This window comes from Hyla sarda, chromosome 1, assembly GCF_029499605.1.
Source record: "Hyla sarda isolate aHylSar1 chromosome 1, aHylSar1.hap1, whole genome shotgun sequence".
NCBI classification, from domain to species: domain Eukaryota; kingdom Metazoa; phylum Chordata; class Amphibia; order Anura; family Hylidae; genus Hyla; species Hyla sarda.
Genome location: NC_079189.1, coordinates 360907661 through 360924616, shown reverse-complemented (window position 1 = coordinate 360924616; position 16956 = coordinate 360907661). Strand labels below are relative to the sequence as shown.

Sequence of the window (16956 nt, the reverse complement as noted above, 5' to 3'; positions counted from 1 at the left end):
ATAACACATGTCATTTTTACCGTAAATTGTACGGTGTGAAAATGAAACCTTCCAAAATTAGCAAAATTGAGTTTTTCTTTTTAATTTCCCCCACAAAAATAGTGTTTTTTGCTTGCGCCATACATTTTATGATATAATGAGTGATGTCATTACAAAGGACAACTGGTCGCGCAAAAAACAAGCCCCATACTAGTCTGTGGATGAAAATATAAAAGAGTTATGATTTTTAGAAGGCGAGGAGGAAAAAACGAAAACAAAAAAATTTAATTGTCTGAGTCCTTAAGGCCAAAATGGGCTGAGTCCTTAAGGGGTTAATAAATATTGAATGCAATGCATCCGAGTGCAGAGTATCTTTAGAAATTGAAGCAAAACCAGTTGGTTAATAATGTAAAGTTAGTGTAACACTTTGTTGTATACAGTTCTCTCTCTTACTTTTATAACGATGTTCATATTATTCTTCTCAGGACAAACTTCTGAACTCAATATGCAAAGTACCCCACAGAAACTTTCTGTACCACCACCAAGCGGCAGGCCATCCCCAGCACCACCTGCAGCACCACCATCTGTTGCTTTGCCTGGTCCATCTGTCCCACAGCCAACGCCTGGACAGCCAGCTCCAATTGTTCAACTCCAGCAAAAACAGAACCGAATAAGTCCAATCCAGAAACCCCAGGGCTTAGATCCTGTTGAAATACTGCAAGAAAGAGAATACAGGTACAAAAGTCACAAAACACATAGGGTCCCACCATACATGCTATTGACATTTCTTTTTTCTAGAAGTAAACCACAAAGTTTCTTTTTTTTATTTTAACCCTTTTATGCCACACTATGCAATTGCTGGTTGTATAGTTTGCCTATATAGTTTGGCTGTGGAATTTGGATACCGACTTTTGAAAATATTTATTCTATATTATGTATTAAATGTATATCTTATTGAATGTTTAATATCATAGCTGATAAAAAGCTTGATGTTACAATTTTTATTTTACAGTGGATTTAAAAAAAATTATAGTAATATAGTTGAATTAATAGTAACATCGTTTTTGATCAGTTCTTTATTTAGAAGTTTTTGTTTTATGTTGACATAAAAACAGCAGAAAACATTTTGGGACAGGCAGAAATGTAGGGAAGCAGGCTCGCAAGCCCTTTGCTCAGACTTATATCAATAGAGGTAGAATCAAAATTGCTGGGTCAGACTGTAGAGCATTTCCGCTATAAACTGAATCATCTATACGTAATCATTAATAGAAAGGCAAGCACTCACCACTCTTCCATTTGTATTTTCTTTATCCTTTATTCAAGTGATTCACATAAGGTGCATAAAGTGCAGGAACAAGCAGCGGGCGGCAGCGCCATTGGAGCTCTTCAACCGGTTACAGCTTTTTCATAGTACAAGACTACTTCATCAGTCCTGCGGGTCTGATGAAGTAGTCTTGTACTATGAAACAGCTGTAACCGGTTGAAGAGCTCCAATGGCGCTGCCGCCCGCTGCTTGTTCCTGCACTTTATGCACCTTATCATGTGAATCACTTGAATAAAAGATAAAGAAAATACAAATGGAAGAGTGGTGAGTGCTTGCCTTACAATTTCTTTACATACCAATTTTTGGAAGCGATTTGTGCACTATAAGGCGTTGCAGTGCCAGACAAACTGTTCCTTAAAACATACATTAATAGTAAAATAGTTGAGCCATTTAAGAAGTAGTCAAAGGTTGAAATGGGCATGTGTCCAGAAGTCAGAAGTATTTCTTTTATTTTCTGAACAATAATACATTCTAATGTGTCATTAGATAAGCATCTGACATTTTAGCCAGTGCTTATATATTATCTGCCATTACTACCTTGTGGGGTAGGGAATTCCATAGCTTGACTACTTTAACTGTAAAAAGGCCTATCCTGTATTGATCCTTTCCTCCACCTAAAGGATGTTCCTTTGGCCTTTCTACAGGAATACAAATAAACTATGCAATTTTTGTTTTTGACAGCAAATTTATTAAGGACTTACAGATGGGCATTATGACTTTGGGATTACTGAGTTTTATCTTTTTATATCCCCTAAAATCTTATTTTCTTTTGTAGCTGCTGATTGATATTGAGCGCTGCTGCTAAGCTTACTTGTAACTAGAGGATCCAAGTCCTTCTCTTGTTCTGTTTTCTCTAGTAGTATTCCATTTCATTCATATGCAATTCTATTCTTAGTCATTTCGAAAAATAGGAGAAATAGCGGAATATCGGTATAAGTTATCGGCTATCGGCCTTAACCTTCACAGATTATCGGTATCGGCCCTAAAAAAAACAACGATATCGGTCGATCCCTAATGTGTGTGTGTGTGTGTGTGTGTATATATATATATATATATATATATATATATATATATATATATATATATTGTGCGTGTGAGAGGTAATTTGTACTTTTTATCAATTTACTGCTATCCTATGTGTTTTAATTATACCATACAGCATACATCAGGCATGGCATGGCAATAGTAGTGGTAGTGCAGTGTATTGTGCCTGTCAGCATAATATGTTAAAGGGGTACTCCGGTGCTTAGAGATCTTATCCCCTATCCACCCCGTTTATAATCAGTCCCTGGAGCGTGTTCGCTCCGGGTCTGATTACCGACTACCACAGGGCAGGCGGCGTGTGATGTCACGCCTCTGCCCCCGTGTGACGTCACGCTCCGCCCCTCAATGCAAGCCTGTGGGAGGGCGCGTGACGGCTATCACGCCCCCTCCCGTAGGCTTGCATTGAGGGGCAGAGCATGACGTCACATGGGGGCGGAGGCGTGACATCACACGCCGCCTGACCTGTGGTAGTCGGTAATCGGACCCGGAGCGAACACGCTCCAGGGACTGATTATAAACTGGGTGCCGCGTGTATGATCCCGGGGGTCCCCAGCGGCGGGACTCCCGCGATCAGACATCTTATCCCTTATCTTTTGGATAAGGGGATAAGATGTCTAAGCACCGGAGAACCCCTTTAATGCTGCAGAATTTCATTTTGGAGTTTCGCTCAGAGGTTCCAGTAAAACAGCGTCCCATTCTTTTCAATGAGATTCTGCTTTACCAATCACACGGCAGAGTTTCCGGAGCAGACGTTCCGCCATGGAAATTCTGGATTTCTGACCCTTCCAAAAGAATGAAAATGTTCAGTATGTAGGAACATAATCCGCTTGGGGATTTTCCCGGTGGTTCTGCAGCAGAAATTCTACAAGTAGAATTTCATCTGCAGGCAACCAGCAGCAGATTAGTTTCATGTGTACATTCCCTTAAAGTGTGTGTACAAAGTAGTGCTTTCTTCATGCTACAGTGCATTGAATCTCATTTCGACTTGGGGTACGTTCACACTTACATTTTAGTACGTTGGGGTACGTTCACACTCACATTTTAGCTTCAATGGTAGCAAAATTAGCTTCAGAAAATATGCAGCAGATCCTATATGTGTGAATATACCCTTATTGAAGTAGAGAACGTTGACCTTGGCTAAGGCTTGAGATCCCTGCAGTTCTTTGACTCTAATACATGTTGTTTTTGATGATAGAGTAAAAAATGCACACCTTAGCTGTGGCCGGAGATTCTTCTGGTTCTTCAGAAGTCCGATAATGCTTCGGATCTGTAATTGTCACTTGCACCAATCTGTTTGGTGGTTGCAGGAGCGACTGCGACTCCTTCCCCATAACAATACATCTATCTCTGTATATTCATACATATAATCACTGTTCTACATTAGAATCAGCTTGACAGTTATTGTCTGCACTTTTTGTTATACTACAGTTTTTGGAAAAAGTGGCCTCAATAATGACTTATGTACGGGAATGTTTTGTGAGATGACAAAAGCTATTGTATTTCTAATAGTAGTTTTACAGACTTTCTTCTGCTATTACTGGCATCCATCATTTTGTTGCTGACTCAAATGTGTGGGAGTGGGCAGTGGTAAAGTTGGATAATAAGCAGCAGTTTCTTCCCTGTGGAGTGAGACGTGTGTCATTGTCTTTTGTATTGGCGGGTGGTCTAGCAGTAGTACTGGCCCCCTGGGGCTAATTATGTGTAATGATCTTTGAGGGCCACAAGCCACAAAACATCAACATGCTAATAATTGCTGGGACCAGCTCCCCTGCACAGTCTGCACACAGGAATCCATTTACTAACCCAATTCGAACAAACTGAGCTGTCCCTTGATGTGCTATACTGACACCTAAGGGAATATTTCTTCGATCCTTTACTATTATTGCATTTAAAAGAGAGTCTCCTTTCCTTGTAGAAGGGAGAAGAAAAGAAAGTTGCCTTGTCTATAAAGATCACAATGAATAGCTCCTGCTGTGCTGTTTGTACTGATGCTGTAATGCTTGTACGCTCAACCTAAGAAATGCAAACTCCAATGAATGAAAGCACAAAGGATTACGGTCACTCAGTACTGACTTTTTATTCTACTGATAGAACAAGAACTTTTCTGATCCTCTATTTCCTACCAGGTCCTCATTCTAACCTTCTATATTCAAACATTGTAAAAACTACAGATTGCAAGTTATCCTATAGCTGCCTAGCAGTACATGCTAACGTTTGTGTCAGCAAATAGCAAGCCGGCATCTCAGAAAATGTATTTGTGTACAGTTATTATTAGGCTGGGGCCAGAATTAAGTGTTGCACTGTGCTCCTCCTATGTATCAATTCAAAGGTGCTACAAACAGTAGTCTGTTAATAATATATGAATAATGAACATGGAATTTAACCTTTTACTTATGGTTATTGGATCTTCATTTTTTCCCCTAATCACATGCAATTAGTTTTGTTAGTGCTGAAATTTACAATTGTCTGTAAAATCAATTTATGGTCGATTATTGGTTTTGATAAATTGATTAATCAGATAACAAAAAACCTAAACAGGATTAGGGGACCAGAAAAGAGTTAACTTGAGGAAGTGGGGACCACATTGTGGGGAGGGGGGGGGGGGGCTTGAGGCGACAGCATTGTGGGGGGGGGGGGGGGGGGAAGATGTGAGGGGACAGCACCTGAAGGGATAACAAAGGATAAGAGCAATGGGACAGCAACTGAAGGGCTTCCGGACTGCATTCCTGGCATTGGTCTCAGTACTGGAGGTAGGCCGCAGATGGTGCAGGCCAGCAGCATCTTCAAAAAGTGGGTAAAGGGAGACAGAGGGGGACACTTAGGAGCAGACTAAGGGGCTAAAAGGCAGGGAAAGTAGCAACAATAGTAGGTATACTAGGCCACGCCCCCTAACGATGAGGCCACATCCCCAACAACCGATTAATTGATGAGATGATTGAAATTGTCAATTATCAATTTTTATGGATAATAACGCTTAATCGTCACAGCCTTAGTGTTAGTGCACAAGCCATAGAGATGTGCCATTGCTTCTTAAAGAGGTACTCCAGGTAACTGATCTCATTCCATATCCACAGGAAAGGGGGATAAGTGTTTGATTGTGGTGGGATGGGGGGGGGCGAGTCCGACAGCTGCGAACCCCCGACCCCCAACTCAACAGCAATATCAACTTACCTGTCCTTTGTGCGCTCTGGCCCCTGCTTTCCAAGACAAGCTAGTGACAGCTCCATCACCCAATCAATGGCTACAGCATTGTTTTGCCTTACCTGGTGATTGGCTTAGCGGGCATTCACTTATGCTCGACTTCAAGGATGTGGGCGGGAGCACGCAGAGGACTGGTAAGCAGCCGAGCCCCGTACAGGAGATCGAATTACAAGAAAGAGCAGTTGCACTTTTAAATAATTGAAATTGTTTGGTGGAAATGTCCATAGTACTTTCCAGTGCCAAGATATGAGGATTTTTTTGTGATAGATAAATGAGGGTCAAATCCCCATGGGGCGTTCTCCCACCATGGCAAGAGCCCGGGGTTAGCCAGCCCCTCTCCTATGCCTACCCCACATTGACAGCCCCTAGACTACAATCAGGCATGGAGGTGGTGAATGAGAGGAGAGGGGCTGGCCAATCCTGGCCTTTTGTCATCCTGGGGAACACCCTTAGGCATTTGAACCTCATTTTACATAATAATATAAAGACTTCTATCTCAGGCTTCTTTTTACCCTTGTAGCTGTTGACAGATGTACTTTTAACTAAGAACAGCTGAATATAGCTTGCTGCCTGGCCATGATGGACAACTGTAGATCTTGCCCTTCCTAGCTGACTTCTTTTTATATGCTTTTGTAATATTAGTATTGTTGTATGTGACTGCATATTTCTGTACTTGCTTCCCTGTAAATATAGTGTAAAAAGAGCTTTACATTTAGGCATATGACAAATAGATTGTGCCCTTTACACAAAACAAACATGCGTGTTCCCAGTAACTGGCGCAGGTCACTCCACAGTCTTGTGTTATCCCCTCTTTACATTTTACTCTATAAATACACCACAAAAAAAGGATGGTCACGTTGTCTCCGAAGGGGAGCTGAGGCTTTAAAACACCCCAAACTGCAAAGATGTAATTCTGCAACACTGCATGAGACTCATTTTCTCTCCTCCAGAGTACCAAAATTGAATTAGAATTAGGTCAGACAGGTATTTCATGGAGATTGAACTGTAAATCAAGAGGGGTTACTATTCTGGCAAGAAACAGACTTGTAATACAGACTGGGGATATTTTTCAGGTCCAGTGAAGAGGTTTATGGATCCTTCAGGAGATGTGAATATATTGTATAAAAGAATTGTCTCATATGTGGTCTTATGACCCTGCTGATGCAGTGCTATACAGTAAATGTGATATATTTCTATGTATATGATCAGCAAACAAGTGCATATTTTAATTATTTATACGCAGTGCGAAGGCATATTAGCAGTAAATAATGCTGTAATTGCTGACTAAAACTGTTGTATTTGCAGCTCTCTGTACTTTGGGGGTTTGAGATTTTTGCCTACTGGCACAGATAATGCTATGTATTATGTTACTCCTCCTTATTTGTTCATTAACAAATGAATTGGATTAGATTGGGAAAACATGTTGTGCAAATGTGCATGACTGTTTGTTACCCCTAAGTACAGTAGTTTTGGATTAGCCATATTAGTCCAGTGATGCAGGTGCAAAATCCTAGAATGTTGCAGAATCTTGTAATGCCTTTTTTATTGAACTTAGGCTTCTTTCACACTGCTGTTATGATACGGCAGTGTGACGGCAGTCGGGGAGCCGTGGAGAATAGCAGGAGAAAAAAATTCTGTTTGCGCAGTCTTTTTTCACCACTATTCCCGTCATAAAAACAACGGCGCCCGATGGCCCCCATTACAGTAAATGGAAGCCGTCGGCACCTGTTGCTATTGCTACCCTACCCATCAGGAGAACGTCCGTTAAAGGGGTTCTCCAGCGCTTAGAAAGATAAGATGCCACCGCAATCTTGCACGCCGCACCCCGTTAAAATCAGTCCCCGTAGCCTGTTCACTCCGGGTCTGATTACTGTCGATCACAGGGACAGAGCATTCTGACGTCACTGCTCCGCCCCCGTGTGACTTCGCGCTCCGCCCCCTTAATGCAAGCCTATGGGAGGGGGCGTGACAGCTGTCACGCCCCCTCCCATAGGCTTGCATTGAGGGGGGGCCCTGTGATCGACCGTAATCAGACCTGGAGCAAACATGCTCTGGGGACTGATTTTAATGGGGTGCGGCGTGCAAGATCACGGGGGTCAGCAGCGGTGGGACCCCACGATCAGGCATCTTATCCCCTATCCTTTGGATAGGGGATAAGATGTCGAAGTGCCGGAGTACCCCTTTAATCCCTTAAGGACACATGACGTACTGAAACGTCATGTGTCCTCTCCCAATCTATAACGCGGGGCCACGGCGTGGCTAATAGCGCGGTGTTCAAAGTTGAACGCCGCATCTAAAGTGAAAGTGTGCCGTTAGCTCAGTGGGCTGTTCGGGATAGCCGCGGTGAAATCGCAGCATCCCGAACAGCTTACAGGACAGCGGGAGGGTCCCTACCTGCCTCCTCGCTGTCTGATCGCCGAATGACTGCTCAGGGCCTGAGATCCAGGCACGAGCAATCATGCGGCAGAATCGTTGATCACTGGTTTCTTATGAGAAACCAGTGATCAATGATGAAGATCAGTGTGTGCAGTGTTATAGGTCCCTATGGGAGCTATAACACTGCAAAAAAAAAGTGAAAAAAAAGTGAATAAAGATCATTTAACCCCTTCCCTATTAAAAGTTTGAATCACCCCCTTTTCCCATAAAAAAAAAAAAAAACTGTGTAAATAAAAATAAACATATATGGTATCACCGTGTGCGGAAATGTCCGAATTATAAAAATATATAGTTAATTAAACCGCTCGGTCAATGTCGTGCGTGCAAAATAATTCCAAAGTCCAAAATAGTGCATTTTTGGTCACTTTTTATATCATGAAAAAAATTATAAAAAGTGATCAATAAGTCCTATCAATGCAAAAATGGTACGTTAAAAACTTCAGATCACGGCGCAAAAAATGAGCCCTCATACCGCCCCATACGCAGAAAAATAAAAAAGTTATAGGGGTCAGAAATGACAATTTTAAACGTATAAATTTTCCTGCATGAAGTTATGATTTTTTCCAGAAGTCCAACAAAATCAAACCTATATAAGTAGGGTATCATTTTAATCGTATGGCCCTACAGAACAAAGATAAGATGTCATATTTACCGAAAAACGGAAGCCCCCAAAAGTTACAAAACTGCGTTTTTTTTTTTTTTCAATTTTGTCTCACAATGATTTTTCTTCCGTTTCACCGTAGATTTTTGGGCAAAATGACTGACGTCACTACAAAGTAGAATTGGTGGCGTAAAAAATAAGTAATCATATGGCAAGGAGCAAAAAGCAAAAATGCAAAAACCGAAAAGCCCCCGGTCCTTAAGGGGTTAAAGTCACACAAAAAAAAAATGACTTTAACGGCCGTTGTTGACGGGGAGCAACGGCAGTGTGAAAGGGGCCTTACAGTGTTTGTTGCTTATATCTTTGGGGGGCATAGAAGACTGTGGGAATAGGCTTCTGTCAATAGGAGATGACACTAAGCAAAAAGTTTCAGCTCCTCCTGCACAATCTGTACGCCTCCTGTAGAACAGTATGCTGTAACAACAAGCTTTCTGGAGTCCTCCTGAAAGCTTGTCTCTACAAAATACTGTAAGTCTAATAAAAAAAAAATACAAGTTTCTGCAATATTTTTTATGATTTTGAATTTGTAATTCCAAAGGAAAAAAATGAAGGTTGCTGCACATGTGAAAAAGTGACCCAGCCTGGACATAATAGTCGGTAAAGGCATTGTGGGACCCCTGTTCTCTGTTCCCTGTTCTAAGTTAGGCACCCACCCCAAATATATTGAGAAATACCTGTTGTTCTGGTGTAAAATAAGGCAGAAACTTGCCTGTTGTGTAACAAAATATACCAAATGTGTAATATAGCACTGACCTTAATTGGGTGCAGTTTCTGCCATAATAAATATAAAACATTATAGTAGCAGTTTTATTGACATTTGCATTTACGGAAGATTGTTTAAAGGACAATGTATATCATTGCATTTGTTCCGTTATATCATTTTATTGTAAAGTAGAACCCAAGAACAGTGATAGTAAATTATCTTTGAAGAAAAGCAAATGTGAAAGTAGGAAATGTTTACATATTCTTTTCACCTGAAAATATAGAATCATTTTTTAGTTTATCATTTAGCACATGATAGCACATTCCTATAGCTCTTTTGTGTAATTCCAGATGTGGGGCTGTGGTGTTAGTGTCAGTTTTTGGAGTAGTCAGAGCGGTAGAAATAGGCATATTTACTTTTTTAGGAATGTTTAGAAACAATATATGTTGTATTCAATCAATCTAAGGCTTTTATTTATAAAAGAGTGGAGTGTGAAAAGACAAAAGTTGTCATACTGGCTCCACAACCCTCATTTGTGTGACTGCTGTTCTATGGAGCCTTACAGACTCTACACAACAGCACATGCTCTGTTGGATACAATATATATGGACATAGTATTCACTGTAAGCAATACATTTAGCCATGATACCTTATGTGTATACGGAATCCAGTGGAGCATGTTGAAAATTATCAGTTTTGCATTGAATCCATCAGAAGAAAAACGGTATGATGTTGGAAGCATCTATACTAAAATTAAGCTGTAATACAGCTGTGTGCATGAGATTTATATATATATATATATATATATATATATATATATATATATATATATATATATATATATATATATAATAATTTTTTTTTTTGTTTTGTCAATATTGTTTTTTGTGCTGATATCATGGATCATAACATACAATACAGATGGAAATAATTGGTTACTATCTGAACTGCATAAGACTGCATCGTTTTGCTACATAAAAAGATGATTTACTTTGTGTGTTTAGACTTCAGGCCCGTATCGCCCATCGGATCCAGGAACTAGAAAACTTACCTGGCTCTTTGCCTCCCGATCTGAGAACAAAAGCAACAGTGGAGTTAAAAGCCCTAAGACTACTAAACTTCCAGCGTCAGGTGATAACATTTGATTTTATACATTTCAAACTTTTGTTATATTAGAAAAATCAATAAACCTGCCCAAGTGCTGAGGAAATGGGCACGAACTAACAATGTAAGGTTTGTGGGAGCAACACTTTTGCACTGCACTGATAAATACAACATAAGAACTTGCTGAAAACCTGCAGCACTCTTGCAGAAATATTGGAGGAGATTTGTCAAGCTTTTTTACAGTAAGATTCTTTGTTGCTCATAGCAACCAATCAGAGCTCAATGAAAGCTGAGCGTGTAGTATGTTGCTGTGGTCAACAAAAAGAATCTTGTAATAAGACAGATACAGTTACCCCATAGTGTTTTAGTGTGTTTGCCACTTAAATGCAAGAGTGCTGGTTTCTTTGTTTAGCCCTTTTTAATTATTCATGTAGGGTTCATATAATGGGGGTATAGGTTATCCATTCACCTATACAAAGCGTAATTGAAAGAGTTTTTTGTGTGTTTGAAACCAAATATTAAAGTCTGACATCAGCATGCAGAATTCACAGGTCTCTAAAAATGTTTAAATAGTATGGTGCTTAATTCTTCTTTGTTTCTGTTGCCAGCTAAGACAGGAAGTTGTGGCATGCATGCGCCGGGATACCACACTTGAAACAGCCCTCAATTCTAAGGCTTACAAGAGAAATAAGAGGCAAACCCTACGGGAAGCTCGTATGACTGAGAAACTTGAAAAACAACAGAAAATTGAACAGGAAAGAAAACGAAGGCAAAAGCACCAGGTAAAGCAAAATTAGATTTTAGTTTAAAAATGTATTTTTATGTGGTTTCACCTTAAAGGAGAAATGCGGCAGAAATCTTCCCCTGTGCCCGGGCTGCAAAAACTAAAAACAAACTTTAACTCACCTTCCTACATTCCCCCATTGCTCTGGTATCAGCATCTCGTTCCGCTGCTGCTCAGCTCCATGCTCCTTAGGCTCGAAACATCACACTGCGATCAGCGTATCGCCGGCCGCAGTGATGTCCCGCCTCAGCCGGTAATAGGCTGAGCGCACTGTCATGTCAGGAGCTCTGATCAGACTGAAAAGAACTTCACAACTTTCTCTGAAGTATACAGCAGCTGATAAGTACTGGAAGGATAAAGATTTTTTAATAGTAATTTACAAATCTGTTTTAACCTTCTTGAACCAGTTGATTTAAAAAAATAATGTTTTCCACTGGAGTACCCCTCTTAATGAATATATAAAGGTAGAAAAGCCTTAGCAGCCAACTTAAATGGTAGCCATGACTCAATGATGGGTACTTTTCATGACAATAGATCTAATGTAATTTGAAACTAATAAAATGAGACATTCTCCAGATTCTTGGCAACTACATTTTAAACAACTCTTATTAAGAATTTACTTGTGTAAGACCACAACCAATAATCATCTTTAATGCTTCACGGAGAGAGTAATATAGACAGGGTGTTGGGCACTTTTATGTGTTAGAAATTCTTTACTGTTACCAACATGCTACTATGTTTCTTTTGTTATGGCTCCTGAAAGGAAATTGGGTAATATTTTGCCTCTTCAAAGGCATTTAGCTGTTACCCCTGGTATATAATGTAAGCAAAATTCCCAAGAGTTTCATGCAGTAAGTCTCCTATGGCGGCAAAGGGTCTTGGAGCATATAGCTTTGTAATACAGCATCTGAAGGGACATGATCATGATTTTGCAGTGAAAGGCCTATGGATGTACTGTAGGACCTCAAATTTCTGTGGGTGCTGTATAGAGAACAGCCTAAAGATTGTATGGGGGCCTGCAATACAGTTGTCTGCATGATCCCTATTAGTAGTTCTGTTGTTCTGATAAGTTTATTTTTGTATTATCTTGGTTTCCTTACCTGTGCTTTACCTTTTCAACTATAGGAATATCTCAATAGTATATTACAACATGCTAAAGACTTTAAAGAATACCACAGATCGGTCACTGGCAAAATCCAGAAACTTTCTAAAGCTGTGGCTACATGGCACGCAAACACTGAACGAGAACAAAAGAAAGAAACTGAACGAATTGAGAAAGAAAGAATGAGAAGATTGATGGTAAGTTAACGGTAAAAATACTAGTTTAACAAGTAATGGCACATAAGAAATCCTAGTATATTATGTATTTCCAGTAATTTTAAGGCATGCTGTCTTAATTTTTTTCCTGCATGTGACCTCTATTGGGAATACTACATAAACATTAAAAGATAACCACAGCAATTGTAATACTGCTACTTGTTTTTTCCTATCAGCAGTTAAAAAAAATACCAGAAAAATGAACACTGCAAAACCAGGCATATTTAATACACTTTCTTTTTACTTTTATTTTCTTAAGATTTTCATTTTAGCACACATGAAAATTTGTTCATTGTGCATGATCGGACTCTTTAAAACTCTGGATGTGTTTCCTGACTGCTGCTTACATTATCCTTTTGATTTTAAGCTGCAGAGTTGAAACATTACATTCCCTCACAATGACTTCAGGCATGCAATTTTTTTTTTTATTTTTTTTACACTGTCCAGATGTTCTGCCAGTGATGGTTTGCAGCACATTTCCTGATACACAAAGTAAAGTATTTGCCCCCTTCCAGATACTCCCTATTATTCCTCATCTGGAACTCCTCAAATTAGCTTGTCTGAAGTTACTATCTATACTTGTAAGCACAGGAAAAAATTTAAGGTGATTTTGTTTTGCACATTTGGGTAAAATAAAATTTAAATAACTGGTAAACATTTTACATTCTTTTGCTTAGTAGTTCTGAAAGGTCCCATTTAATCTAGGGCTACACAACTGCAATGGTCACATTTATGGTTTCAACGATTTTTTTCAGTGTTTTTAAAATATTAATAGTAAGTTAATATAGTAAGTTAATATATTAATAACGTCAGTCACATCATTATGGTGTTCTGGTGTAGCCCTAGCAATCAACCATAGAAACCATGTCATCTACAATGTTTACTAGAGGATACATTTCACTGATTTCATTTCACTGATACATTTTATTGTGCATTTAGAACAATGTGCATGAACCAGTTGATGCAAAGTATAATACAGTATGTTCTGGTTTTAATAGGCAGAAGATGAAGAAGGATACCGTAAGCTTATTGACCAGAAAAAGGATCGCCGTCTGGCCTACCTCCTCCAACAGACTGACGAGTATGTCGCTAATCTGACCAGTTTGGTTTGGGAGCATAAGCAAGCTCAGGCCGCCAAGGAGAAAAAGAAAAAGCGAAGAAAGAAGGTAGGAACATATTTAGCTTGTATTGTATAATATCATGCTTTCATTACTAGGGAAACAAAAAAAATCCTGCCTGAGCAAATGTTTTCATGTTTAGTTTAAAATACCCCTGGAGTGTAAATAGTTTAGTAGCAGTTTATTTATAGAATAGTATGGGGACTGCAGTAGAGAGGACTGCACCCATGTCAGTTTTTAATTTTTTTCAGTCTGCAGCTTTACCCTTGTATGCAGAAAATGTTGGCTATACAACATGACACAAATGGATTTAGCTACATTCTAGGTTACTGGTGAAAACTGGTTGTATTTTCTTTTGCATAAAATATTAATTTCTTGGTTGCTCTTTATTGGGGGACACCTATACTGATGGGTATATGCTCTTGCCACTAGGAGGCGCTGACACTAGGAAAAAAAAAGTCTGCTCCTCCCTGGCAGGATATACCTGCTCACTGGAAATGAAGTAATCAGTTTTAGTTGGTGTCAGTAGGAGGCAAGACACAGGACTGGGAGCTCCCCAGACCTGGTCTTTTATTATAATTTTCTAGTAAGGGCTATTAAGTTAGGTTTTTATCTCCCTTTTGTTTCCCTTTTCAGGTGGGGTTCAGGAGCATGGCACTACCGGTTTCCCCATATGCGACAAAGGGGCACGGAACATAAGAAAATGGTCCGTCAACCCCTTATCGCTAATGGCCAGCGCCTGGAGGTTGTACACTTGCCCCTGCTCGCCCGCTGTATTAGCCTGGTATAATGCAGTGTGGCCATAAGCTGGTTGAAGACTTCAGGGTGAGTATGAGAAGATGGAGCCGTGCCTGCGTATGTACTACAACCCCCCTTCCCCCCCCTCTCCCTCCCTCTTGCTCATCCAGGGGTCCCCTTTCTCTGATGTGCCCAGCTCCTCAGCCGCCATTACACATGGTTGTACTGGGCCAGACCCCTCATGGCCTCCGCCACCATTCTGGAGGGGACAGTCTGGTGGACCTTCCCACCCCACTCTTCGGACCACACATTTCTACCCCACATGTATTGCGGCCAGGCACAGTGCCCTGACCGCATTTTCTTCACTACCGGCCGTAAACTTTATGCTGCTGCCCCAGTTAGTCTCTGGGGCAGCGGGTCTCCTGTCCCATGTGGCTGTTTGCTTCCCGAGTGGGGGGGGGGGGGGGGGGGTCGCGCGTTATCTGCCCGCTTTCTACCTTTTTGTTTGGCCAGATGCTTTGTCCTGGCTGCATTCTTTATTGGGCTGACTGGAGACCCACAGCTGCAGACAGCGGGTCTCCGGTCCCACTCAGCGGACCGCGTTCTCAGTGCTGGCACACCAGCCCGCTTACTCCTATCTGCTGTGGTCAGGCGCAATGTCCTGTCCGCTTTCTTACAGGCTGACCGGAGACTTACAGCTGCAGGTAGCGGGTCTCCGGTCCCATGCTTACTCCTAATATTGTGCGGTAAGGCACAGTGTCCTGGCCGTGTTACTTATAGGCTGACCGGAGACCTTCAGCTGCAGGCAATGGGTCTCCGGTCCCACGTGGCCGACCGCTCTCAGCGCGGGCACACCAGCCTGCTTACTGCTTCGGTCCCATGCGGCCGGGCGCTTCTCTGGTGGGGGAGGAACCGACCGCGTCTTCCAGCAAGTTCCCCAGCCTCCTTCCTGTAACGGTCACAGATCGTGCTGCCGGAGGCCCGTTCATGCGGCCTAGTGACTGAGGAGGCGGCCGCATCTTACTACAAGTTTGTTCTGTCAAATCTGTTTTAATCAGTTTAATATCTGCAGGGTCCCTTTTCTAGGGACAAAATAGGGGGCCGCTTTATTCCTTCATTCACCCTGTAGGGTGGCCTGCTTTAGACTATTTACATTGTTAGATGTGGTATGCCTCTGGCGTATCTATTTTCTGCAGGGTTCTCACCCCTACCCCTTAATTCCCTGGTTGAACTTGATGGACATATGTCTTTTTTCGACCGTACTAACTATGTAACTATGTATGCGCACAGACGTGGCGGGTTATTGTCAGGGATTTCTCGATCCCTTGGAAACGGTCGAGGATATTTTCAGTGACTACTACTGAGTGCCATGCCATGTCGTGCCCACGGCCGAATTCCAGCCCCTCCCTACCAAGATAAGACACTGGTCGCGTGCCCTTGCAAGAGTTTTTTTGCATTCCTGTTTGACTCTGAGGAAACTCTGTCAGGTCCACCGGTCACCCATCATGGGGGTGTTCTGGCATGTCATACAATATGAAACCCTCCTCCACAGGCTGCCGCATCCACGGCTATTCCGTGCAAGGTCTCCGTGGAAGTGTCCCTGCATGGGCATGAATTGGTCCTGAGGTCGATATGCGAGACAGTAGTCTTGCCTGTTTTGCATCTCTCAGCTGTTGCGTCCGTGGCTGGCAATCCGGTACCCCACTGCTGATGCAAGGTGTCCGACGTAGTGACCCGTTGTTACTATGGACCCATACCAGTAAGCCAGACAGTGGTCTGCATGGTTTCCTCCACTGCCTGTCACTCATCACACAGTTGCTGTATCTACGCTGGAGTTCCAGTACCCCTCAGCTATGCGAGGTGTACGAAGACGTGTGTAAAGGGATGTATTCCGTGGCTCCTCAGCCTCCGTCTATCTCCCAAGGTGGTGGGGATACTATCTATGGCTCCTAGGCCCCCCCTCCCAAATGTGACAGTGGGGCATGATGATAGCCTGTCTGGCTGTTTTCCCCTTTTATCCAGTGCCTGGAGACTGTCATCTGCAAGGTCTCCATTGCTGACTGTCTCCCATATGTGGACTGCCGCAGGCTTGGTTAGGTTTCTCATACCTCTCTGCTGGTGTAAGGACTCTGGATGAGGGTCCCTGCAGGTACTCGGGACTGATGCCAGTCAGCCAGACTTTCGTCTGCTGGGTCTCTTACACCGCCAGGTCACTTGTTAGTTAGGTCGTACTCCAATACCCCACTTTCTGTAGGAGGGGTTTGATGGAGTGACCCTGAGCATTCAGGAATCCTATACCAGTCAGCCAAACGGTTTTCTGCATGGTCTACTACTACGCGAGTCCACTACCATACACTTCCCACACCGTGGACGGTAGTTCAGGTTATCCACTGCCAAGGTGTAGCTACAAATGAGTCTCCGCATTTTGCTCCATGGGCCCTATGCAATACACCACATACTGGTTCGCAGGGTTCCCTCCTTTACCAGGTTCCTCCCTACATGCCTGCCGCTCTCTCGGCTGAAGGCTGGTAACCCACTTTCTGTGTG

The 16956-nt window shown here is 42.0% G+C and overlaps 1 protein-coding gene across 5 annotated transcripts in view; it reads left to right on the top strand.

Annotated features, from left to right (window-relative positions):
- The window catches only part of SMARCA2 (SWI/SNF related, matrix associated, actin dependent regulator of chromatin, subfamily a, member 2), a 272034-nt gene that overhangs the window by 91353 nt on the left and 163725 nt on the right, over nt 1–16956 (top strand). For all 5 annotated transcript variants that reach the window (XM_056522637.1, XM_056522643.1, XM_056522627.1 and 2 more), the window contains exons 6-10: nt 465–714; nt 10353–10479; nt 11061–11234; nt 12362–12535; nt 13552–13719. In XM_056522637.1, coding sequence (XP_056378612.1) covers nt 465–714; nt 10353–10479; nt 11061–11234; nt 12362–12535; nt 13552–13719 — 893 coding nt within the window. The remainder of the gene's footprint in view (nt 1–464; nt 715–10352; nt 10480–11060; nt 11235–12361; nt 12536–13551; nt 13720–16956) is intronic.